General features: G+C 34.4%; 1 protein-coding gene across 7 annotated transcripts in view; it reads left to right on the top strand.

The window, feature by feature from the left end:
- LOC123312153 (sodium bicarbonate cotransporter 3) overlaps nt 1–27,503 on the top strand; it is a 107,912-nt gene that overhangs the window by 20,457 nt on the left and 59,952 nt on the right. For 5 of the 7 annotated variants that reach the window (XM_044896410.1, XM_044896409.1, XM_044896407.1 and 2 more), the window contains exons 1-3: nt 1,717–1,974; nt 14,123–14,248; nt 19,033–19,203. In XM_044896410.1, the coding sequence (XP_044752345.1) occupies nt 1,887–1,974; nt 14,123–14,248; nt 19,033–19,203 (385 nt within the window). In that variant the 5' untranslated portion in view covers nt 1,717–1,886. Of the gene's footprint in view, nt 1–1,716; nt 1,975–14,122; nt 14,249–19,032; nt 19,204–27,503 lie in introns of those variants that run through there. The other 2 variants (XM_044896406.1, XM_044896408.1) reach the window with 2 other exon arrangements.

Here is a 27,503-nt window from a genome sequence, read left to right as displayed (position 1 = left end):
TGGCAAACCGAGTATGTACTTTTATGAAAGTGAATACAGTATACATATGTACATCGCGTAACATTTGAAAGATTATATGACTCAATTGCATGGGTAGGCAGATCTGAACAGTCTGAATATAAGAAATATTGTTCAGGAAACAAGATATACCAAGATGATAGTTTTTGAGATTTGACACGAAAGTATGATCAAAATTAGTCAAAGTTTGAAATTTAGACATTCTTTGGAATAGTCGTCAAATTCTTTACAACTTTGACCCAAAAAGTGATTTGACAGGATCAGTACTTTGGATACTACAGACGACAGAATGTCGACAAATGGTACATTTTAGCAGTTATGGGAAAAATTGCCGTCTTCGACTCGATAACCCCCTTATCAATTGTTCGAATTCAAAATTTGGTGGGGTTAATATCAACGCAAAATTTAATGCTCGCAAATTGGTCTTACTTTGAAGTTTTCGCTGGTGTGTTGAGAGTTTCTAGTGTACACTGAAGAAGGTTAAAAATTTCGACGTTTTTGAGAGACCTAAAGTTATTCTCAATGCGTGGAGGGGTTCAGACTCAGATTATTCATTTTGGAGAATATTCTTTTTAAAACGATTTCCTAGGTCACTTTGAGGTGTTAGCTACATTTTACCGGACTATTTGAGCTTGATTAAAAAACGTATCTACCATCGGAAAATTGCTGTATTATGGTTCGAGAAGAAATTCATCATCTTACATTCCGAAAGACGTCATATGGGACATGTAGGTACTAATTATCGAAGAGAATTGAAATGAAAATTTTCAGAGTATCGCATGAATTTTCAACGAAGTCAAACTGTTTTTACGAGTTCGCTATTACAGAAAAGACACCATTTTTGAGTTAAACGCAAAATTGATAATCCACATACCAATTGTGAAATAAACAATAATCATAATAACCTGCCCGTTATTTTCAAGGCCACGATATCTATTAATTATTTCACTGAGTATTCAATAGTTGCATAAATCACTTGAATACTCAATCAAATTTGATATCCTCTACTCCCAGTTTTCGTTTGCCTGTCTACTCGTTAAACAGCGTTCATATCAAATACTAAAAAACCATTAAATATTAAATATCAAATATGTATTATGGTTAACAGAAATACCATCGTCAGAGTGTACCACTTTTGACCGGAAATAATTGAAGATGAACAGTTAATGGGGCTATTTCCATCATTTTGGATTATTGTCTCGAATGATATCCGAAAATCATGGAAATAGCCCACATCATACTTCTAATATCATTCAGATTATTTCAGTGAACTCCAAAGTCTATATTCACTTATTCAGCTATGAAGGTGAATAAGTGAATATGAAGCACATTATGAAATGTGCTTTCCACTTCCCACACACACTGGTTCTTCAAGTTCAATGAAGAGAACAACAAATAAGTTATTCCGAGTAACCATAGGAGAAATTCACACCTAAATATAAAAATTTTCCATAGTTAGAGTTAGTGTGATATTTTGGAGATTGTCCTAATTTTCTCTCCTCTTCTCTGTGTTGAAACATCTCTGGTTTCGAAGAATTTGAATAATCTATAATCTCATTATCTGCTATTTGATATTCAATCCACGAGATACCTTCTAACGAAAACTACTTAATTAAAAGTAGATTAAACTCGGAAACAGCCTTCAGTTATCGTAATGTAACGTCTGATATAATGTTTCCTTTATTTTGGTACAGGACAATTTGATAACTCGCTCAGTAAATAAGCGGCCGTGCTCTATAATACAACTAGCAGCAAAACGTTATCGGAAATATTCGTGAATTATGTGAATTACTTTGAAATTTGATGTTCTCTGTGGATCTATTTGTTTATTTGTGCGTTTTTTTCGATTCCAGTTACGTTTTTGAATAATGGACAACCGAGATCATGTTGATGATGAAGCATCTAGAGACCCTGGTGCACATAAATCTCTGGCTTTTGACGAGAAGGACTTTGAAGGTGAGTTTTGTGAATGACGAATAAATAAAAACTTTTGCTGAGGTCGTTCAATGAAAAGTTTGATTTTCAATTTCTTGACTGTTTTATGGCGCAACATAAAATATAGTGTTTCATCTCCAAACTTGAATTTTCGTTTAGTAATTTTTCAATCCCATTGCATTTCGTGTTTTGGGAAATCAATGAAATAAGCCTCCAATGTTGACGCAAAAATGATCATTCAGAATAACTTCGATCCTGTATCTGATCTTGGAAAATACTTCAATAACATGGCATGCCTTGTCTCGTAGTTCAATACATGTTTCGTTTTGTTCCTCATAAATTTCGAAATTTTGAGAATTCTCACCCTCAATATCAAATATTCTCAATAATTATATCCGGTCAAATCCGAGAAAACCGCTTTAATTGATTACTTATTTATAATGAAAAATTTCAAAACTTCCTGAAATCTTCAATGGAGAGCAGAAATATAACAACAGATTGATTGATTCGTATTCCAGAATATTATTTTCGTCCTTTTGAACATTTTTTTGATCATATTATACAAAGTGTACCAGAATGAATAGATATATAATCCGTTAACACCTCATAGAAAGGCTAGAGGGTGACTGAGGTCTCTGTTTTTCGAAATAATAATTTATGTGTAAAGGGGTTAGCAATGAATCAAATCTATAGGTTTTCTCGAAATAATAAACCCATAGATATGCGGAAAACCATGTGAATAGCTGGGAAAACAATCCCAACTTCGTACTTTGACAAGTTATGGAGATACATTGAACCATTTTGAAATATGCACATTCTTTAAATTGTTGGCCAATCGGGCTTTAAGTATTCATCAAATTTCATGAAGAAATTCATTTTTCCCCAAAAAACTACTACAGTCATTCTACATTACGTGACTCTTTCTAAGGTGTGAATAAAGTAGGTATACTATACAAAGACGAAATAGGAATACTTTATTTTTTTTCAAAACCCCCCTATGCGAAGATGTGCCTTCAAATCGAAATCCCATTATTCGATTTTTTGTGATAACTTTCGAGCGACTCAACCGATTTTGGTAATTTTCGAATTTGAGTAAATATCAGTAATTATTTGTTTCCAACACCTGTTTTAGTTTTTAGACATATTTTCTTTTTGTTTATGGCATGCAAAAGTTTCAAAGCATATGATGCTATCAAAATAGCCGAAAAGCGTGTAATGATTTGAAAACTCATTTTTTGGAAATTCAGAAAAATCTGTTTTCAGTTCGATTATTAATTTTCATCGGGTATCCGCCACATCAATTCAATAATTAATAAACAACAATCATAATAAAAACATCAATATAGGGATATGACGAAAGCCTTCACGATAAAAAAACTGCAATTATCAATTCCCTATTGCCTCGATTGAGTTACGACCTACGATTCATTCCATGCCAGTCAAAAAACCTATTCGAATGGAACATTATTCTGGATTGAATTAAAAATAATAAAATTGGTTTTCGAGGGTTATCCTCGAAAGTAAGATATATGCAATCCCGGAATTCTTAATTGAACTTATCGAGCTTTACAAAATTGTAGTTGATCATTTTGCTATATCTCTTATAATTTACCCAGCGTCGGCCATAAAAACCTGAAATCAACGGCTTCATTCACGTCATGTTTAAGGAAAAAAAAAATTTGTTGTCATCTCCTCATTATATAGTTAGAAATTTTACTCGAAAACCTACTCGAATAAATTAGCTACACTACACTATAATAAAATTCCCATCAAATTTGGGCATCTGGTTCCGTAGTTATGTAAGACGAGTGTACAAACAAACTGACAAACACTCGGACTTTCACAATATTCATAGTAAGGATTTGACAGCTATCATTTTGCTCAAATGTATCTCATTTAGAATTTTGAGCCAAAAGGTTTTGGTTTGAATTCATTTTTGAGAAATTGGTTTTCAAATTAAATTTCATTCGTTCTTCCGGGGGTGAACTCCATGAATTCGAAAAGAAAAAGAGCAAGGGTATATTGAGAGTTCGAATGCGATAGTTAATGGGAAAACTGGTTTCTGAGATATAGGAATAATACGTATATTCTTCTGAATGTAAGGTTGTTAGATAGTTGTTATTTCCAGGATTGAGAAAATCAATTTCATCAAACGCTTTGGTGCATCATAATTGAAAAATTTTCATACTTTGTGGCCCTATCTTCCAGAAAGCTATTCAAAATATCTTTCTCTTTAAGTCTCTTCAATATCGCTTGTCAATTATATTAGTACTGAAAATGCTCAACTTCGCGCAACTTCGCATTCGGTGGCCGGTCACCCTAACATTGAACAATGCTGCATTTTTTTCTGGATCAAATCGACAACAAAAGATATCGCACCCTAGGCATATTAACGAGAATTATACTAAGAAATGCAATTTGAATGTTTCATATTTAGCATGTAATTACAGAAAAACACGATCTCCACAAATTTCGTAGAATATAATATATAGATACTACGAAAATTCTTCTGAAGTCAAGAGATAAATTTGGGGAGTTGGCATTATGTGTTCGAATTCTGCTTATAGTTCAGATGGAGAATAAGTAAACATTATCAATTACCGGCAAAACTGGATAAGAGACGTAGGAAAACTTCTTTCTCAGAATTCTCTATTTATTATTTCATTAGTCGACGTTTCGACCCGCATTTGGGTATTTTTAGGACTCTACAAATTTAAAACGGTCTACAAATACAAGTATGAAAATACGCAATTTCCACCTACCGAAAAAACAAGAGGCATTTAAGATCGTACCAAATATAAAATGTTCACAACGACATCCAAAACGAAAAATTCTAGAAACTATACCATATAATGAGGGCTCACAATGGCAAAAAAGTAAAATCATCTAACAATTCTTTCTTCAGCAGGTGGCCGGAATAAAGTTTCAGAAAATAATTAATTACCCAAATTCACCCCCTTTCATATAGTCTTTCCTTTTTTGAGCCTAGCCTGTTTAGTTACAGCCCCCTGAAGAGGAGAAGTATTAAATTTTTTTCTTACAGCAACAATGAAATCAAGCAGATATTTTAGTCGAGTGAGAAGGTATTCAAATATTTTTCGGCGGTGTTCCTCTATGAACAACGTTGTTTCGTAAGAAACTTTTTTTGATATTCACAATTTAAATTAAGAAAATCAATTTTTAATAGCTTGATCCATTCTTAACAAACAAAGTCTCTTGTAATTTATTGCTAGAATCTTCGAGTATTCAACACATATCAGTTAATACGCAATGCTGAAATTCACGGATTTTGAGAAAAAAAATAAGAAAGATCGTAAACAAAGTACATATCGGTCATTGCGACTGTGTCGCTTTTTAGGAAAAACTACTACAAACTTCGTTATTTCAAGAGGGATACCCTATTTATTATACCTTTTTTTCGCTTCTCAATCCTCAAGTATGTTTTTTAGTACTCCCCTATCCTTATTCCTGACACTTTCGGAGATATTAACGGTTTTCCACAAAAAAATTCAATAGCATGGATCCCTAGGCATTTATGTTTTAGTGAGCTGAAATTTCGAAAGTAGGTCACTGACATCCTGAGGTTGAGTTTCGTGCAGAAAAGACTTGGTTTGTGATATACAGGATGTTCCAAAACGAGTTTCCTACTTTTATCTTATAATTTCATAGAACACTAAAATACGCATCTAACAATGTAACATGTTCGAACATGAGGTCGAATTGCTATTAAAGTTCAAAACTTTGGGAAATATTTCCTCTGAGCGTATGTGTGGATTCTGAATCTAAAGTTATCTAAAATATGCAGAAATATACAGGGTTTCTCACATATTTTATAATAAAAGTTGAGGCAATTTCCGGTTGAACCGAGGTACAAAAGTGACAAGAAATATGGCATTAGATGCGTCATGCGTCATTATACTCGCAAAGTTTCATAAATATCGTCCTCTTCTTTTTGAAGATATTTACTTCATTTACTGATCCGAACACTGTATGAAGCAATTAAGATTTTCATTTCTTTACAGGAACAAGTATGTTTGAGGTTAAAAAAACAATAAAAATTGTATGAAAATGCTGCTACAGACATCATTAATCATATCTGAAATTATTTTTATAGCAGACCACTTCATAGGATATTCGTCTATAAAGACCACTTGGGTCACGAAAGATTCTTAAGTAAAGTGAAACATAACTAAATATTGAAAAGGTACGAGTGACACAATTAAAACCATTGTATACTGAAGCTTTAATTCCGTCCGAACATTTATTTACAGTAGGTACTCGCTTCTATTTTTCAATTAATTTTCTGTGGGACACTCTCTCTGTATATTCGAAAATATTTTGAGGTTGTGCACTTCTAGGAATAATTCTCGGGCACATTATAAAATCTTGTTAATACTTGTCCGTTGCGCAAATATAGGCCGAGGCGGTGCTAGTAGAACTGCCTGTATAATTCGCCACAATTAAACAACATATCGAACTGTGGTGTCCCTCAGGGATCAATTTTAGGCTCAATTTTCTACGTTTTGTTTATAAACGACTTGTTTTATAATGTAACATCTATCAAGTGCTGTATAGCTATGCTGATCTTGTGGTTATTCTAAATAGATCAGACGATAGATCTGACTTGCATGAAAAAACAAAAATGAGCGAAACAGACGCACAAGCATATTGAAAATCTTTGTAAAAAAATGTCAACTTCCAATTTTCGAATCAGAAGGATGAGACGAATAACTGATGTCAACACAGCAATAAAAAAAGAAACTGAGTATTTACATGATTTTCACTAATCATGAATATTTTACTATACCTACACGTGTTTTCTTATAACACTAGTTTCTTCTATTGTTTGGAGGCATTACATACAAAAATTGAAATACAGGGTGATTCAGAACTCGAGGCGAAAAATTGAGGAACGTATGCAGGCTGCTATTCTTTATAGAAAAAGTAAAATAAAATTTTTGGATATTGCCCTGTTTCCGAGATATAAGTGTTCAAAATGTCTGCAGGTCATCAATTTGGAACTTAAATAGCTGATGAAAATACAGAAATTTTTTTATCATAGATATGTTCAAAACTGCCACCATTATCATCGATATATGCTTGGCAACGCAGAATAAAAGTACACTAATTGCATGTTTTGCCTATTATGAGTGTATTTGACTGCGTTAATAATTCGTTCCATTAATTGTTCTTTATCATTAATGTCCACTTCTTAAACTTGTTGTCCCAAATGTCCCCATACAAATCCAAAGGATTCAAATCAGGCGATCTCGCTAGCCATAGCACCTGACCACGCCGACCAATCCATCTACCATTGAAATTTTTGTTTAACAAGGCGACAACATTTCGTCCAACATGCGGTGGTGCTCCATCGTGCTGATAACACCTACAATTGTATACCAAATCCACAGGAAAATCTTCTAGCAAATTATCGAGATTGTTTTCCAAAAACTGCAAGTACGCATCGGCATTGAAATGATTAGGCAGGACTTGGATTGGTAGTAATTTTTCGTTAAAGACTCCGCCCCATACATTAATGGAAAATCTTTGTTGAAAACCCCTTCTTTTAAAAGCGTGAGGATTTTCTAGAGACCATACATGTTCATTATGTGAGTTGTTCATGCCATCTCAAGTAAATTTACCTTCGTCCGACCTGAAGAAGCTGAAGAAGCCATTGACAAAAGGCGAGATTGTGAATTTGATCAACTTTTTGTTTATGAAATGAAAGGAAAACGGTTTTCAAGGTTCTCCAAGCAAAACTTTGGGACACATCTAGTACTTATTTCCGGAATATCGAGCACACAATCTATCACTTCTTCTTCTCTCACAGCATAATAGTAATTACTCCGGGTAGCACCACCAGCACCAGCATGAGAAATGCCAGTCTTTGATAAGCGCCAGAAAACACCCGGCGAGATGGTTGTCGTCTATTAGGAAATCTCATGTTGTACTCCCGTCAAGCTTTTAATGAGTTGCCATCACAAAAACCGTACACAAAAATAAGATCTGCATAGTTTTCGTTAGAAAACTGCATATTTAACAGGAGGCCTAAACCAGCAAAACAACTTTTAAATTGGCAGACAATAAGTGATCTGTCACCAGGTGACATTCATCTCCTTTATTTCTAGGCTTACTGTTATTTATGAAATTTAATTGGTTGCATACAGAAACATTAATTTCCAAAAACTCGGAAACGAAGCCTCATCGGCCAAATTTTTTTTTACGTTTATTCCAGAATATCAATCTCTATATGCCCCTTAATTTTTCGAGTCGAGTTTTGAATCACCCTGTATAGGTACCTACTGTATTATCTTAACCACCTGGAGAGTCTTTCGTGGTAAACTTACACGTGTCGTCGTGTAAGATTTCGTGTTTGATTTCCACTTCTTCCTCAGGTGGACGAAAGTATTATTATATATTATTATCCTGATTCTGCTAGGTAAACTTCCAGCTTTCTAAGCTATGAAGAGCATTTGCAAGTTGTGTTCTAAAGGTAATAGGGTTCAACTTTAAAGCCCGTTTGCAACCGAGAATTCTCTAGAAAATTTACTCGAGATTTCACGCGCCGTGAATTCTTTACCGTTACATACGCACTTTCGGTAGAATTCTCTGTTCAGTTGCATACAAAATAATCTCTTCCGTTTTCTTACCAAAATTTGGTAGAGAATTCTCGGTTTTTACAAACGGGCTTAAGACGGCACTAATATCGAAATAATTCTTTTCAAGCATTAGTTCTTGAGATACCTTCACGCTTGTAGAATAAACTCCGTTTCATTTACTGAATATATCGAATATTTCATATATTCCATTCAGTTCATATCGAATTCTCCAGTAAATGGTACATATTACTAGCCCTCAAGGCCTTTCATATTTTTGAAGTTGTTGTTTCTGAAATGCCGGTATAGAAAGGAACCTATTCAGATATTTTCTACGTTTCGGGATGAAGTATTCGGTATAGCGGTATCCATGTTATCCACTTTCAATGGATTTCAAGGGAAGAGGTGAAAAAATCCCAACATAATTTACTTTTTCTCAATGGGAAAATTTGTATGCATAAATAAATATATTCAGATGGATAGATACATTAAATCAATTTCAATGTCATCATTTACTGTTCAGTGAACTCGAAAGGACAACGAGGTCAGAAGATATTCATTACTACTGGAAATAAACAGAGGTATTCCTTGTTTATTTTCTTCTAGTCTCTGATTATGAGTACAAATGTAAACAGATTTATCGATACCTCATTTTTGACAAGAATCAAGGTTGATAGCATTGTCTTATCTGTTTGTGGGTAACCTCTTGTTCGCAACCTTTAGCAATTCTCGAATCAGTTCAAGGCAGATGCGGTTGCATGCAGATTTAGATTTGCTTCGACTGAGAATCAATGTTTCAGATTGTTAGTGACATACAAGTGTTATCGATTTTTTTGATAATCCAGTTGTCACTCGTTTCCCTTCAGTTCCTTGTCATATGTAATTGCGAACTCTCATTCTGAGATAACGATGTGCTATTATGTATAGTGCATACAATTCATGTGAAAATATCAGAACGGAAATATTGTGATTTTTCCACTGTTTCGGTTTTAACATATTAAACCTACTGTAATCAATAATCATACTCAATATCATTGAAATCTCAAAAATGGGGCTAGGTGAAATGGAAGGTTGGCAGGAAGTTTTGACTATGAAATGAAAGAGGAAACCGAGTTGCACCCAGAGATGTGGATATACAGGGTGTTTCATTAGTAAATGAATATACGGTAACCTGAGCTAGAGCTATCTTAGGCGAGTCCAAAAAACCCATATATTAGATAGGTATACAGGGTTGGGATAAAGTTTGGCACCAAATTAATATCTTTAAAACAAAACGGGCGATATTTTTGAAATTTGGCAGCTGAGTGTAATGGACTACAATGCATCTGATGAGCCTATCTTCATTAATGAGATACTTCCGGTTTAACCGGAAATGACAAAACTTTTTTTTATTTAAATGGGACACCCTGTATATTTCTGCAGATTCTGAAAGTGCACCTTGTTTCGGATCTGTCCATATCGGGTTCCATATAAAAATTATCTGAAAAAAGAAGAAATTCAGTCTTTTTGTACATTGGAGAAAAAATCCATTCAAATGAATAAATCGTTGTTTCAATAGTGAGAAATAAAACGAAATACTTTGTATTAAATAACTCTTTCTGCTTTTCATGACGTATTTTTTATGAAAATCTATAAAAAGAAGAAATAATTACCGTCCGTTCCGTTTTAAATATATTAATTTGGTGCCAAACTTTATCCCAACCCTGTATATAGGATATTTGGAATATATGATTCACTTACTTAGAACGAGTTGTAACCAAAATAAGCAAAGAAAACATTTCTCACTTCGCTTTCCCTGGAGTTTCCTTTGAGCAAAATGACGTGCGGGACAATGAAATCTACTGAATCTCATTGAAAATTTTCTGCTCTTTTCAAATATCTCCATCAAATCCAAAAATTTTGATATACAGGATGTTGAAACCCAGCTTGGAAGAAGTCCTATATTTTTCAATTACGGACCTGAAATTTTTTGAAAATTTAAATGTGAATATATCGAACTGTGCAAGTGAATCATATATTCCAAATAGCAACCGACTATACTGGATAGTTCAAAAGTTATGAGAAATTGAAATTTTAGGTGAACACATGAAAGACCCTGTATCTCGGTTATGGAATTGATTGGATCTATCATATATAGGTTTTCTGGACTCGCCTAGGGTAGCTGTAGCTCAGGTTACACCATGTTCATTTACCAATGAAACACCCTGTATACATCAACAACACTCAAAATTTTATATTATTTTTGTTTGACAACCTTCAAAAAACGATAATATGTAGATTTCAAACCAATTTATGGCTTCGAGCTGCTTGTAACATTTAGCTTCCTCTGAAATACATAAACTATTGCTGAAAACAGTTGGGAATTAAAGGGGTTTTTGAGTTTTATTTATTTATTCATTTATAATAGGAACGAACACAAGAAAACAATTACACAGAAAAAAATTTCAACAAAAGAAAAACATAATCAATTACAGAAGTGCTCTACATCTGAACTTCAAATATACTATTCACGAGGATGTATTGAGATCTAGTTAGCCTAGACCAGTTCCATTCATAAAAAAATATTGCTTTACCATAGAACAATAATTCATTAGAACTACCAGAGTGAAGTTTGAGGTCAAAAAAGTAAACCAGTTACGGAATAAATTAAAAAAAAAAGATGTCCACCGAAATTGTGAAAATTGAAAAATTGGAGTATCGAGCATCATCAAGTACCTGTATTTAAAGTGGTAAGCAGATTTACGAAGGTATGCTTAATGCTCTTGGTGATCAATGTCCTTCGTATGCGACCGTAAAAAATTGGACTGCAAGCTTCAAGAGGGGTAAATTTTCCATTGAAGATGATGACCGATCGGGAAGGCCAGTTTCTGTGTCAGTCCCCGAAAATATCGATGCAGTTCATGGCATGATTTTATCAGACCGTCGAATTGGCCTAAAACGGATATCTGAAACACTGAATATTTCATACGAACGCGTTCATCATATAGTTCACGTCAATTTGGACATGAGAAAAATTGCTGCAAAATGGATTCCCAAATGTTTGAATGTTGACCGCAAAAGCGTGCAAGGGTAGAAGCATCGCGTTCGATCTGTGCTCGATTTGAAAACGATGTAGACTTCTTAAACTTGGGTATATTTCTACGATCCAGAAACAAAGCAACAATCGATGGAATGGCGACACTCTGGTTCTCCAAGGACTAAGAAGTTTCGTGTCCAAAAATCTGTGGAAAAAGTTCTTGCTTCAGTTTTTTGGGATTGCCAAGGAGTAATCATGATTTATTGTTTGGATGAGGGTAGAACAATATCCGGAGATTACTATTCAACAATACTGACCACTCTACGGGAATACAAATTAAAGAGAAAAGACTCGACAAAGGTGTTTTATTTTTGCAGGACAACGCCTTTGCACACATATCTCATGTTCCCATGCAAAAAATTCTTGATTTAGGGTTTGAATTACTAGAACACCCCCTTTATTCACCAGATTTGGCTTCATCCGACTATCATCTCTTTCCTCAACTGAAAAAAGTTTGAAAGGTCGTAAATTTCCTTCCAACAAGGAGGTAATAAAAGCTGTGGAGTTCTGGTTTGCAGAGCAAGAAGAAACTTTTTGTTTGAGAGGTCTAGAGACGTTGCAGGTTCGCTGTAATAAATGTATCCAGTTAAGAGGAGAATATGTTGAGTAATAAAATATTTTGACATTGAAATTTTGATAGGTTCTATAGTTGGCTAAAAATTTTCAATATATCCTCGTAGGCTACAAAGGGTTAGAACTTTTAAGCGGGATATCGAAAACCGTTAGAAATGTAGGGTGGCTTAAATTATAAAAAAGTTGCGTTATTTGAGGATGAGTGTGTTGGTGTAAACAGTTCCAAAATTTCTGTGATGTTTCTGATATCTCGAAAAAACTGAAAATCAAGATCATCATTTTTTTTGTTTCTTCATAATCTATTTATTTTTTAAGATAACTACAAAAAATTCGGTTTGTAGTCATTACCCAATATAACGATTTTAGTGTTGTACTACTTTTTTGTAATTTAAGCCATCCTGTATTTCCAACGGTTTTCGATATTCCTGTTGTCCCCCTCTAAATAATTCTAACCCTGTATATAAATATATTCTTTTACAATGTCAGCAATACATTTTTAGTTATCAAACAATATGGCACATGTATCAGTTTTAACAGAGGTTAGTGTAACGGGGTATCATACAATTTAGGCTATATACATACAGAAGTTGAAAAGAACAAATAAGTTATATATGAAAATCCTTAACAAAATATATAAACTCAATCAATTATTGCAGTTGCATTAGATGCTGGACGTTAATATTTGTATATTAACGACCAGCATCGAATGCAACTGCAATAATTGATTGAGTTAATGACTGTATATTAGTAAACTTATTGAAAAACGTTAATGCATTAGTACTTACTATTTACCAATGTATAAATAAAAAAATGTACGATTTACGTACTGATACATTAAATCTACGATTTTGGTAACTTTACCAGAGGTGAATTAGGACTGGTTGAGTACGGATTAACTACAAAATATTATTTTTTCACAATTCTCAGAAATCAATTACAGAATTTATCGAAACTACGTTCAATAGATTTATAGTTTATCATATGATTATCTTATGGATTCTTGTTACCTAACTCAATTCAAGAATTGATTGACAGTGCCTTTATATACCTGCATACTAAATCGCGCCATAGGTTTTAATGTCATCCTTATCCTATACTATAAATGTGAAATTTCCTGTGTTTTTATGTTTGTCTTCGCATAACTACGGAACTAGATATCCGATTTTGATATTGATTTCACTGTACTGTAAAAATTTATCAGATTAGGTTTTCGTTTAACATTTATTCCTATATAGGTAATGAAGAAATGACGAAAAATTATTATTTTTGCCCTAAACAAGTCGTGAATGAGGCGTTGATTTCAGGCTTTTACTGTCGACGCTGGATGAACCGATATCAATTTTGGCTTCCTATTCGTAAATAGCAAACATTTCAACAAAACGATAACGCTCTCATTCATAGGAAATAAGCGAACAAGAACTAATGTCGATGAATCCTTGTAGTACTGGTCGAAAAGCTCAGGCGAATGGTGTAGTTACACCATTCTCTTTATTTCGGCAAACTTTTTTTTTAAATAATTTATTGGATATACATTCAGGAATGCCTCCTATTTTTTCATAAGAATCAAGAATTGGCAAATATAAACTTCCTATAGAGGTATAGGTTGACGACAAGTCAAAGACAAATGCAATACATCAGATTACTTGAAGTAATCAAGAGAAAAAACAACTTTGAATTGTTGAAGTGAACATTTTCAACTTCTTTTGAACCTAGAGCCATATTATTTTGAATTTTTGTTCCATATTATTTCATATTATTTGTTATCCGTAACATGTTATTTACATTTATTGATTTGAAATGAAGACTGTTTATTGTTATTGACGTTGTTTTTATTTCAAAATGATCAGTTTCAAATAAAGATCTTGAGAAGTTGAAAAATGTTGAAACATTTTGTATATTTCATGCACCTTTTTTATTGTTTCAGGACATCGCGCACACAGTGTTTTTGTAGGAGTTCACATTCCAATGGAAAGAAGACATTCACATAGAAGACATAAACATCACCACAAAAGTGAAAATAGCAAAGATGGTTCAGAAGAGGACAGACCAGGTATGCATTTTTTTGTTTACAAAATTTCATCCTGAAATATAACGACCAATATTTTAATTGAGTTTCCGTTATACTACAAACTTTAATCTTTTTTCTGTGCATAATTTCGTACTTAGAATACGTAAATGAAAATTTATGAGTTTGGAGTTTCACACAAATTCAGCTATATAATCCACAATAGTATTATATTCTCCAACCAGCTTTCAAATTTCTAATAAGATTATCTCATTAACTTCTATCTTCGGACCGCAAAATCGTCCGCTCCAGAATTCTGAAGCCGCTTCACTTCAACGCCCTCTATTTAGGGATGCAAATTATAAATCGACATTTCGGAAATATCGATGTCCAGGCTTCGATGATTTTCTTAACGATGTTTTTCACATGGAGGTTCCAGGGTTGAGTCGGAGACTTCTGGAGAATTATGCAGAGTTTATATGAATAGTTGCGAAAAAATTTAGGGGGCGATTCCTTCTCAAAAAACTGCTTTTGGATAAGGAGCTGTAAGTAATCAGGAGGCTCGAAAATGAAAACCTTCTATGAAAGATCCACCTTATTTTTTTCCAAGGAATCAACCCATAAATTTTTTTGCAACAACAAATCGAGATTCATATACAACCTGTATATAGCGGTCAGAAAAATTATTCCCCTAGTAAACTATCTCAATGAACCAAACTTCAAGATCCATTGACCGTCTTGTTTTATAGGGTATGAATGCAAGAACGCCCATTTTTTTGACTAAGGATTTGGCAATAGTAAATATCTTTGAAGAGTTATTTTTGATGCTAGGTAAATTGTTATGTAAAAATTTCGGTATGTCTTCGCCATTATTCGGATTCAATGCATTGCTGTAGAAATATCGCCGTTTCATGAAATATTTCTGGCTTTGTCAGTGGTGTACAGCAACATCCTTCAAAACACTGCACCAGTTTAACGTAACTTTCAAGCTGTTCCTGTTGTACAGGCAGTGAACATATAGCAGTAAAAAATTTTAGTTTTTTGGCTGAAAATTTTAATATATTGAGAAGTCCTATTAAATTTTTGTTGTTTTGTTTGTTGGGTGGATTTTTAGATATTTAGAAATATAGCTATTCTATTTACTTCTGTTTTTATCGTAAATTTCCCCCTTTTTTATATAAAATAAGCAGAAACCGTCTAATCTATAATCTATAATGGAAACGATCAACTACATTGGCGTGCATGGGGGGCATATAAAAACAAGTAAATTTTTCTATAGTTTCAGTTCTTTCAGAGCTACCTATACATTTTTAAAGGGTGCGTATTTTGTTTTTATGAGCGGCGGTGCAAGACGTTAGCAGGCATAATTAATGCACGAATGTCGTCAAAAGCAGAATCCTATAATCTTAGTGAATTTCCTCCTAGATCCCCGGACATAAATCCTATTAGATAATTTTGGTTTTTTACTGAAGGAACATCAGGAAAAAACTCACAAGTGAAATCTTACAAATGAAGAATAAATGTTAATTTCACACAACTCCAATTCGAACGCCTCTGAATTACTTTTATAGATTCTCCGAAATTGAAACGCTCAACAAAACTGTGTGTTTAGATAAAATTAAGCAAACAATCCACACAGCATAAAAAACTCTCCAAGTATTTTGCCAAACACTGAACACCATGTGCAGCAAGAACAGATTTAAAAAAAATAATTTGTGTCAGTGGCATACAGACGAAGGATAATGTTTTATATCTCGGGTGACATTTCAACAACACCGAAGTAATGTGGAAATTATAACTAAGTAGGTACTAAGAACATATGAAAAAGCCAGACCTGGATCCTCACAAGGTGATAGTAATGGTTCCTAAGGAGGTCGTCGGATTAGTCAATAACATTGACTCCATTGACGGTCCCTTAAAGTGTTGAAAAAATAGCGTTTATGAAACAAAAGATCCAAGTGATTACAGTTCTGAAAGAATTATGTTTATGATATCTCAAATTTCATCAACCAAGATTTTAGGATAGTATTGAAAATGAATGAACAGTTCGTGAATCCTTAAATTTTTGACGAGACGCCATGTTGTTAAGTAACAACAGGAAGTATCGTTTCATTATCAATTTTAAAATAGATTTAATTTGGTATCTTTCTTTAGTTCTTCTTTCTAATAGAACTGAAAAAACCTTCAAATTAATCATGACACTGGCTGTTAATGATTCCACTGTTAATTTTGACAATGTTTTCATTTGCGGTGACTTCAATATAGATGAGTGTTCACCAGACGCCGCGCCAACGAGATCTTTCTTTTCTATCTTGGGAAATTTTAGTTTGCGTTCACTAATCTCCTCCTACAGCAGAGTTTTTACCGACTGCAACGGCAGAACATCCAAAAGTAGCGTTGACTATGTAATATGTGGAAATGATAGGCCCCAGATCGTAAATGTTTTGAATTATCATGCAGGTTTTTCAGATCACTATGTTCAAGTTGTCACGTTCAAGGACGAAACAACGCTACCCCATCAACACACATTTAGGAGGGTATTTCGTCGTATTGTACGAGGGTGATCGGGAAATATCGGATGCTAAAATATTGTACGACCTCTTTGGTCGATATTTCAGTTCGGCTGCCCAGGGACTTATTACTGGTCGTTTCCCTCCAGCTTCTCTTTCGGTTGAGTGCTCCACCACGCCCAAAAACATCTCAAATTCTATGTTTTTCCATCCCGTTACTCCAGAGGAAGTTGAACGTATAATAGCATCATTACCAAATCGTTCAACAGCAGGCTGGGACGACATTCCAGCTCGAGTTGTGAAACAATCTGCCCCGTATATCTGCGACATTTTGGCAGATACAATAAACTTTTCTGTTTCGAACGGATCATTTCCTGACACGTTGAAAATGGGTTTGACCGTCCCGATCTTTAAAAAGGGTGATCGTGGCTTAGTTGATAATTATAGACCAATCACTATGCTGAGTGTTTTCTCTAAGATTTTTGAAAAGACAGTTTATACACGATTGGTTGATTTCATTGAGGGTCACGGTTTGTTCACCGAGTGTCAGCATGGTTTCCGCGCTGGCCGATCCACTACAACTGCCATCTGTAGTATGGTGCAGTCCATCTCCAAAAGGCTGGATGACGGTCATTATGTCACAATGATTAGTTTCGACTTGCGTAGGGCATTCCATTGTGTTAATCCGCTGTTTCTTTCGAGAAAATTGTATCGCTTGGGAATTCGCGGCAAGCTGAATGATTGGCTCATATCCTTCTTGCGCAATAGGCGATTTGGCGTAAGGGTTGAGGATTCTATTTCAAGGGAATTTGACATTTTATTCGGAGTCCCACAGGGAAGTTCATTGGGACCGTTGCTATTCCTCCTATTCATTAACGATCTACCTGAATACATACTTGATGGAGAGGTATTTCTCTATGCTGATGACACTGGTGTTGTGGTGAGTGATCCGTCCCCCAAAGTATTGAAGGAGAAGTGCGACGCTGTGCTCGACCAGTTCTCAAAGTGGTGCGATAACAACCATTTGATTATAAATAATGAAAAGACTGTTTGTATCGAGTTTCACAGCCCTTATAGGGAGCCTTGCCAACCTCGTCTTGTTTTCGGAGGTGCTGTTCTAAGGCTGTCAGATCAGGTGATGCTTCTTGGCTGCGTTTTTGACAAACATTTGCGCTGGACATCTGAGATCGACAACGTTTGCGCTAGGTTGAATAGATGTTTCTATACCCTATGTCATCTAAAAAGACATGTTGGCTTTCGTTGTGCTCTGACTTTCTATCACTCAAACATCGCCTCAGTACTGCGTATAGTCTGCTGGTTTGGGGGCGCGCTGCGGGATCTCACCGAACATTTATTTTGCAGAAGCGTATTATTCGCGCGTTGTTTGGGCTCGATCCCCAAACCTCGTGTAGGGAGTACTTTCGTTCCCGTGGACTCCTGACACTTCCATCCATGTATGTTTACCACCTCATGATTTATATTCATGACATGAGATTCAGGATTCCTAGACTCTGTGACCACCATTCGTATGATACTCGCGGTTGTCGAAGATTCTACCACTCGGGCTTGAACCATGCATTTCATGAGAAATCTCCGATGATATCGGGTATTCAGATATATGATGTTCTACCGATGTATTTAATTGAAAAACGTCCTTCGGAGTTCAGGCGTGAACTGAGATCGATTCTCGCCAATGGCTCTTATTATAGCGTGAGTGAGTTCGTCTCGGCAATGAGGGTCCTATAATTTTTTGTTTTACATGTATTTGAGTATTTGTATTTTTGACTTTATTGTTCACTTGTTTTTTACTCTTTTTTCTGTTCACTATAAAACTTTTCAAGTTGCTAACGTCACTGTATATTCAGTGGAATAAAGATATTATTATTATTATTATATTATTATTCAGAATTCGAAATCAGGGTGTGTTTTATATAAAAATGCTCAGCTTGTTCGTTTTATCCCCCTTGTTTCTGTCACAGTGCGGATTGTGCCAATTATAAGTGTGCATCTGCAATTCCAGCTACCCAGTTCTAATGTTATCTGTTATATTCAACGAGATAATTAGCAGATTGCGTCAATTTGAGGGACAGTAATGAAGGACAGTGGTGCCAACTCATAAAAAGAACATAACATTGTAATCATCAACACTGATGCTTTTAATTAAGATACCTTTTCGACCGAATATGAAATTAAAACTATCGTCATTTTTTACTCATGAAGAGTGAGTTTATTTTCATTACAATGAGTTTCATATGAACCACTTTACACGTTACTCTACTTCCACTAGTTTGGACCTTATTTAATTCTGCTTTATTTCAGTCACGCCACCATCACAAAGAGTTCAGTTCATTCTGGGAGAAGATATAGATGATGGGAAACATGAAAGTCATCCATTGTTCTCCGAAATGGAGGAACTGGTCACCGATGGCGAAGAAATGGAATGGAAAGAAACAGCTAGATGGATAAAATTCGAAGAAGATGTAGAAGAAGGTAAGACACTTTTCTTTCATAGTATTATTATATTATTATATTTTTTCTTAACATCACCATATGGGGTAGGAAACTGAGTAGCTGGAAGAATATACAGGGTGAGTCTTTGATTCGTACAAATATTTTAACAGTATAAGAGTGAATTCTTGAGGTCAACAGAAAAACTTTCTTCCTGTACTATTTTTGTCGAATCGGCTCGATTTGAAAACACTGGTTGTTGAAAAACCATAAAAAAATGTATTATCAGTTCTATCTCACGAACGGTTTTATCGAATGAAATGAATTTCGGAATATATTTTTTCATTATTGGATGAATCTTTTTCGAATACAAGATATCACTCACGTCTTCCAGTTTTTTCATTATGACCATTACGTACCATAAAAATACCAAAAATTCAAAGAACCCAACTCTTGAAACTAAGTTGGACGTCATCTAATGAATATTTGAACGTTTTGTAAAATAAAAATATTCCTCATATATTCTCGTATAATTATAATGCAACGTTTTCGAGTAATTTGATGTTCAAAAATAAAAAATATTGGTGAAATTCGAAAAATTGGGTACTTTGACTGAATGCAACTCTGTTTTAAAGATTCACAGCAAAGATGTGTAGTGTCACAGATTTGGCTAGTTATTCTGAAGGTCATTTTGTTTTTCCAAGGGTGGCATAGGTCATTATAAAAACTGGCTATATCTTTTCCTTAGTGCCGAATCGGAAAAATGCTACAGGAAAAAAGTGTTTCTTTTGACCTCAAGAATCTACTGTTGAAATATTTTCAAGATTCAAAGACTCACCCTGTATATATAAATGTATATGAGAACCAAAATCGAAACCTACTGAAAGAGCTTCTGGATCTCATTGAGATATAGAACCTTTTATCATATAAAAGCTCCCTAGAATGACTTAATATTGCCTGGTTTTTCAGACTTCAGACAAAATATCAATCGCGTCAGTAACAGATCCGTATCGATTGTTTTCAATCAATGATTGAACGATGAGCTTGCAGAATATCATTATCGCATCAAATTTTCAAATTGTGACCCATATTATAGCTACATTCGTTTATTTATCACCATATACTACTTTTTCTATTCATTCTCGAATAAAATCGTTCAATGAAAAGAAACAGTTGAGAAGTTGAGAAACAGTTGGGCAATCGTAGTTTTGTGGAGGCCAGCGCATACGTGGTGAGTCTTTGACTCGTAGAAATATTTGAACAGTAGATTCTTGAAGTCGCAAAAAACACTTTTTTTTTATACCATTTTTTTCGAATCCGCGCCGATAAAAAGATATGGCCATTTTGAGTTTTCATGATGAGCTGTGCCACCCCTGAAGAACAAAATTACCGTCAGAATAACTAGCTAAATCTGTGACATTGCATATATGTGGATCTTTTGAACATAGTTTTATTCAGCCAAAGTACCAAATTTTTCAAATTTCACACATACTTTTTTATTTTTATCTTTTTTTATCTTTTAACATCAAATTACTCGAAAACGGCGCATTATACGAGAAAATATAAAGTATACATTTATTTTACAAATCGTAAAATATTCAATAGGTAGTAGCGTCAAGAGTTGGGTTCTTTGAATTTTTGCTATTTTTATGGTACGTAATGGTCGTAATGAGAAAACTGGAAAAAGCAGGTGATATTTTGTATTCGAAAAAGTGAATGAAAATCTATATTCCGAAATTCATTTCATTTGACATAAACGTTCGTGAGATAGAACTAAAATAACACTTTTTTATGGTTTTTCAACAGCCTGTTTCTTTTAAACCGAGACGATTCGGAAAAAATGGTAAAGGCAAAAAGTGTTTATTTTTAGCTCAAGAATCTACTGTTGAAATATTTATACGAAACGGTGCAGTGATTTAAAGAAATATCTCCACCTAATAACTCTGTCAATCTACACTTTGTTCGATTCTTAAGAAAGAAAGAAGAGAAGTAAAAATCGTGTCGAAACAGTTACAAACTAATTTCTACCCCATTCAAAATTGTGTATTCCGTAGAGAAAAAGGTGGAAATCATGGGTAGGTATGTTATTGAAAAATAACGTCCGCTCGTGAGTAACAGCAGCTTTAACGAATAATATCCTGAAAAAATGTTTCCTCTGTTCACGTTTTGCAACAGTTCGACAAATTTGGCGTTGCTGTGTAAGTCGGAAATTGAAAAAAGCAGTGCGAAGGCGTCGAGGAAATTGCCTCTTTCGGCAATTTTTCATGTAGCAAATGTAAAATGGAACCGATCCCCAGTGCATTTTCTTCGAAACATCTTTCGATTGCATCAATTTCATTTATTCTAATTTCAGGATTAATGAGATGAGATTAGATTCTTTCATAGAGTGCTTGAACGATACCTGCTTCAAAGAAAACTGCAACGTCAATAAAAATCTAATTATTTCTGAGGCTGCAGCAATGAGCTCACCGTTCCTCGCCTAGGAACTTTTTCTTTTATGAATTTTCTACGTAGCAAAGACAAACAACTCTTGGATCACTCTGATCCCCATCCAGAGCGTGCAAATGTATACGGTCCAGAGCATTTTGTAGTTGATAAACCAAAGACGAACGTTTCTTTTTTTAAGGAGAAAATCTTTTTTAGATGAAACTCTCGTAAAGGAACACTGTTGGAGACTTCACTCAATCTCTTGAATTCGAATTCCCACTAAACCTAATCTCTTTTTTCATTCAGCATTTTTGATTTTCACCAAACCTAACCTAACTGAATATCTTTTTGATTGGTTCAGGGTATCTACTCCTGGACTGTTAATAAACCGACCAGGAGATAAATAATAACTTATTGCATATTCTCGTGCTGAGGTTTTTCTTTATCTTGTTATCCAGATATCGTTCTTGATATTGCTTCAATCAGGGAGATATAGAAAGGAGGCACAATTCTGTTCGAAGCCGATTGGAAGAGTAATGACGTATTGGGTGTTAATGCCAAGCTCAACTGACAGAACTGGGTTCGTCAGCAGTGTCGTTAAGTTATAAAGAATAAATTCAACTTTTGTGCTAGAACATTAACTTAATGAATGTAGGGCCGTCGCTAGGAGGTAAGAGGACTAGAGTGCAAGTATTCAAGGGGCGGCATTTTGAGCTTGTTCAGAAAAAAAGTATCTAACGTTATATGTAGAAATTCAAAGTATGGAATGAAAATTCTATTCAATCCCCAACCACAACAATATCCACAATTTAACTTTTATCGCATATTCACACGTTAACTCAAACTCCAACGGCAATAAAAAAAACATCAAAGGTACCGCATTCGTATTCTATTTATAAATATCCCACCAGACAATTGTCTGGTTCCGCACTGGCACTGCCATGGCAACGTTGAAGAATAAATATTCATTCATGTCATTGACTTTCCGAGGTGAAATTATCTATTCTATGAATTTCCACATGAAAAAATGTCTCGAAAAGTCTCGCCATTGGCTACAATTCATATCCTCGCTAAACTGAAAAAAGACGTTAGTTAAGTGCTGCCGACGAAAGTGGAAACTATTGTAATATTCGTAACTTCTACTTATCATTCAAGTGTTGTGGCAGAACCCCACATTCTGGAAGTCTTTTCCCCTTTACGCCTTATACGGATGGCGAGAATGTCTCTCGTATAAACTCCTCTTAAGGATGTCGAAACCAAACTAAGTGCTGAATGTGGTCCCGATCACTCATTCATTCATTGGTGTATCCCGTTACCGGGAATAAATCTACAAAAAGACAAAAAAAATGAACAGTCCCGATCACAAACCCCTAGAAATAACTTCAGAATAAAGTTCTTGAAAAAAAAACAATGCACACAGACAGAATAATAACAAAAGATCTAGCCCAATTTAAAATTATCTTTAAAAAATAGCAAAAAACCGAAAGAGATAGGAGATCCAGAAGAAACTTGGATTGATACAAAACAGTAGTTATATTCTCAATGAAACCGACTCAACAAATTCCAGAGAAAAATCACATAGACAGAACCACTGGATGTCAGATGAATCAATGGAACTTTTAGAAAAGCTGAAAGCCTTGAAGAAATGCACAACGAACAAAAAACTTTCATTGCAAGATTTCTTGGCCTTGTGTGTAAGTATGTTCAAGTCAGTACCCACCTTCAGGATCTCTTAATAAAAGAACATCCCTGTGGGCATTCTGCCCTCATGAAAATTCAGCATCTACGGTTCGTATACCTCCGGTTTTTATACTTCTGATTTTCTTCGCAGGGGACGAACTTATAACAATACGTGTCCAGAATAGGAGCAGAATACATATCTAGGGAGTAATTCAGTTGTTGCGCCAAGAACAGACTCGCAGCGTTTAGATGTTTTTATTACACGTCACTATAAATAATATGCGTCTGGCAGAGAAGCCGATCTGTCTTCATATAGGATGTCCAGCATCGAAAAATCAGAACAGGAGTCTTACACCATGTATCAGTCGAGAAATCAGCGCAGGACGGATCCATATGGATCCGTTTTCAACCAATAATGAATTCATATTCACAATCGGGGGTGTTATGATTTTGTAAAAAGATAGTAGTCGACTATATGACAAGATAATTGAGTTGCAGATAGTATAAAAACATTTATTGTACATATATCGTTCACAATCACAAAATGAAAAAGTTACCTGCATGAAGCTAATAATAAAAAACAAATATTAACAACATCTATAGACTCAGAGAGATATTATTCAACTAAAAGCAGAGATAATCCAGTGCAGTTCAAATGAGAAGTTTAGTCACTTGAGGTAAGACTTACACTCTGAGAAGTTCAATAAATTCAAAATTAACACACTGTTTACAGTGACAGAGCAATCAATGAAAATTGATTGCGGGAGCCTCTTTATTCTATCAAAAAAACAGGAAGGTTAGAATAATGCATTTTAATGAGATGACCGAATTGTAACAGTGACATAGGCCAAGAGGTGAAACTACATTGTCTAAGTCTGATCATCAATGAGTGATCAATACCTGCCTGAAGCTAATACAGTAATAAAAACAAATTTTAACAGCATCTATAAATATACTCAGAGAGATATTATTCAACTAAAAGCAGAGATAATCCAAAGCAGTTCGAATGAGAAGTTCAGTCACTTGAGGTCAGACCAGTCCAGTCCAGTTTCATAATCGAATTTGTCACTTTGAGTTTGAACCTTTCTTTACTGTCATTTTTAGTAGGTTTAAAGAAACCTTTAAAATAAAAGGGACTTCAGGTTTGATTATGAAACTTGCCGTAATACTTTGAGAAGTTCTATAAATTCAATATTAACTCACCGTTTACAGTGACAGAGCAATCAATGAAAATTGATTGCTAGAGCCTCTTTCTTCTATCAGAAAAACAAAAAATTTGGTGAAATGGGCAAAGAGGTGAAACTACATTGTCTAAGTCTAATCATCAATGAGAGATCAATATATTAAATGTGAGTTGATTATGATTCAACTATGAGCATGAATCTTAAGTTAAATAAGAATGTAAAATTAATTGATCTGAGAAGTACTAGAATATTAGAATTAATATGAGAATGGCAAGAATATTATAATTAAATATTAAATAAGAAGATCAAGAATAATTAAATAAATGAGAAGAACAATCATAATTAATCTGAGAAGAGCAAGAATGGTATAATTAATATACTCGTACATTACGTTGGTCTTGAAGAGTGCAAAAATTTATCAACAAATACAACACTTATAGAGACAGACTGCTTATAAATACTAAAATACATATTCCTGAGGAGGCAATGGAAAGATCATGAAAATGGTTAAATCAATAATTTTGAGAAGAATGTACGTACATTACCTTATGAGTTGAACAAATTAGCACCAGAATTGACTGAGAAGACTTGAAATAATATGAATTTGATGAGATGAACAATGAAAGAGGTGTTACAAATCTAAATGTGAACAATACTAAGTGAATTCCACGGAGTTAACAAAGAGAATGATAAGAAAAATGTGTATATGTGTAGTTTTTCGCTTCTGAAAAACACTGAGAGTTGGACTGCTGCTTCGTTCAATTAGCGCAAAGCAGAATTGGGGTAGGTACTAAACGTGGCCACCAGAGCTAGCCAGGAGCGTCGACTAGATAAAGATCAGATCGCTCAATTTTTAACAATTCAGAATATCATTCTTGAATCAAATTATAACTTACAAATGTCCATTTATTGATTCGAAATTGCAACTGATTTTATTCAGAATTGTTATGTTCTGGTTTCAGAACTGATTTTTGTGTACATAAAAAATTCAATTGAAGCTACCAGATTTCATACAAAATATGTATACTAAGTATCATGGAAAACAGAACAATGAAAGTATCAACACAATTTTTCTTATACATGTCTTAGGGTTAGGTCATTAATTGATCAAAGTTTGAGAAAAATTTAACCAAAAAAAAAAATAATTGTGTTGAAACTTTACCAAGTCTTATGCACTCAGAAGCACGTCAGGGTATACTCCTACTAACACGATGATTTTCTCTTTAGATATCCCATTTCAGGCAACATGTCGAAGTGCTGCTCGAGTCTGTAAAGGATGGGGTGAACTGAAAATCTTTTTCCATTAATGTCTCATATGTGTTCTATGGGTGAAAGATTGGGAGATCTAGGGTGCCAACTCGATAAAAAGTCTTGATTCTCTTCGAAATGAGCTAACGTAATTCTGGGTAAATGTGACCGTGCAGTATCTTGTAGGAGAAGTGGGTTCGAATATAAGGCAGAGAATATGGTTCCAGAATAAAATGGATGTCACAACATACAGCTGATTTTTGTTCCCAGTCCTACCAAAAAGTGTCCTAGAACTTCGCTTTCCATAATATTGATAAAAGGAAATAAAAGGAAGGAAGAAATATGCAAAATTGAGGAAAAGATATTTTCCGTGACTTCCGAGTCAGAATATTTTAGCGAAAACTGTTCATGCCATATCCAGGTTTGCAGGAAAAATCAGTCTGCGAAAATTATAAAAAATAAAATATGCTAAAACAAATGCTATATCTGTATAGACTCGTAGGCGAAAATTATAGATGGTATTGCAAAGAAGAACATCTTGCTAGAAATGTTTATGATAAAACCAAGTCTCATATGAAAAATCATTTTTGAATGTTGAAGAAAGAAATTGTAGGGTTGATTGGGATATTTCCATCATTGTAGATCCTTCTCTCCAAATAGATGGGTCGGAGGCGGTGGACCTTAGCCATTCATGGCCTGCCAGATTCATTGATATAAAAATAGTGTGGATTTGTTTAAGAGGAAGAATCTGAATTTCCTAGTTTTCCGTCGTAGGTTGCTGTAGTTTTGGTTATGATTATTTTACGAGTTTTTTTTTAGGTATTAGTACCATGTACGGGGTGGGCAAAATGAATGAATGAACCTGAACTACAACTTTTTTACGCAACGAGATAGAGGAAAATGAATGTGCCATTAATGTCGTCTTTTTTCGAGAAACTGATAATGCCATCAACTGTATTTCTCCATCTTTTTTTGTTTTAGAGTTATAGGAATTGAAATTTGGGTGATTTCAACTTTGGTCATTATCTCCGTTCCTGTTTGTGCTAGGATGTTGATGTTAAAATTAAAACATTATAAAGACACTTTTTTGATAGCAAAAGAGTGACGTATTATGATTTTTTACAATAGGTATTTTTGCTGAGCTGTAACCTAAAGTTTTTTTTCTTATGGAAACAGTCGTTTAAAATGACCTAGAAAGAATCGCCATTTTTTTCCCGTTTCAGAAATACATCGCCCTCAGATTCGTTCAGATATTATGAAAATGTAATTCGTATGTGAATTTTGAATGATTGAGTAGGCTGAATCACAGAGAAGAATAATATGTCTCTACGCATGGTTTAATTATTATTTTGGGTTTGAATACCTGATTCAATCCTCCAGGGTTTGATCTCTATCTATAATTAAACTCACATAATACTTGAATTCAGCATAGATACAAACTGTATTTTTCATAATATCTAAACGAATATTTTTCCGAACGTGGCTTTTGAAAGAACCAAACACAGCTAACTTATCTGCCAACTGTTTGAAAAACCTATCATGATTACGTATTGCATGAATCGACTTAATAGTCAACATTTAAATAACGAAACCCTGTTATTATTCCAATACTGCTCATCTCCAAAGAAAGTCGCCAATTTCTTTATGAAATTGCTATACAGAATATCTGTATGTAGGACAGATTCTCACAATAAAACAGTGCATAAGTACTCAAACTACGTTTTCTCGGAGAAAATAATTCAATCAATTGCAATGTAATTAAAATTACATGACTCATTATACGACTTCATTAGTTGTATTTTT

The sequence above is a fragment of the Coccinella septempunctata genome, chromosome 4 (assembly GCF_907165205.1).
Source record: "Coccinella septempunctata chromosome 4, icCocSept1.1, whole genome shotgun sequence".
NCBI classification, from domain to species: domain Eukaryota; kingdom Metazoa; phylum Arthropoda; class Insecta; order Coleoptera; family Coccinellidae; genus Coccinella; species Coccinella septempunctata.
The sequence above is the reverse complement of the archived record's forward strand: the minus strand, read 5'-3'. Positions and strand labels throughout refer to the sequence as shown.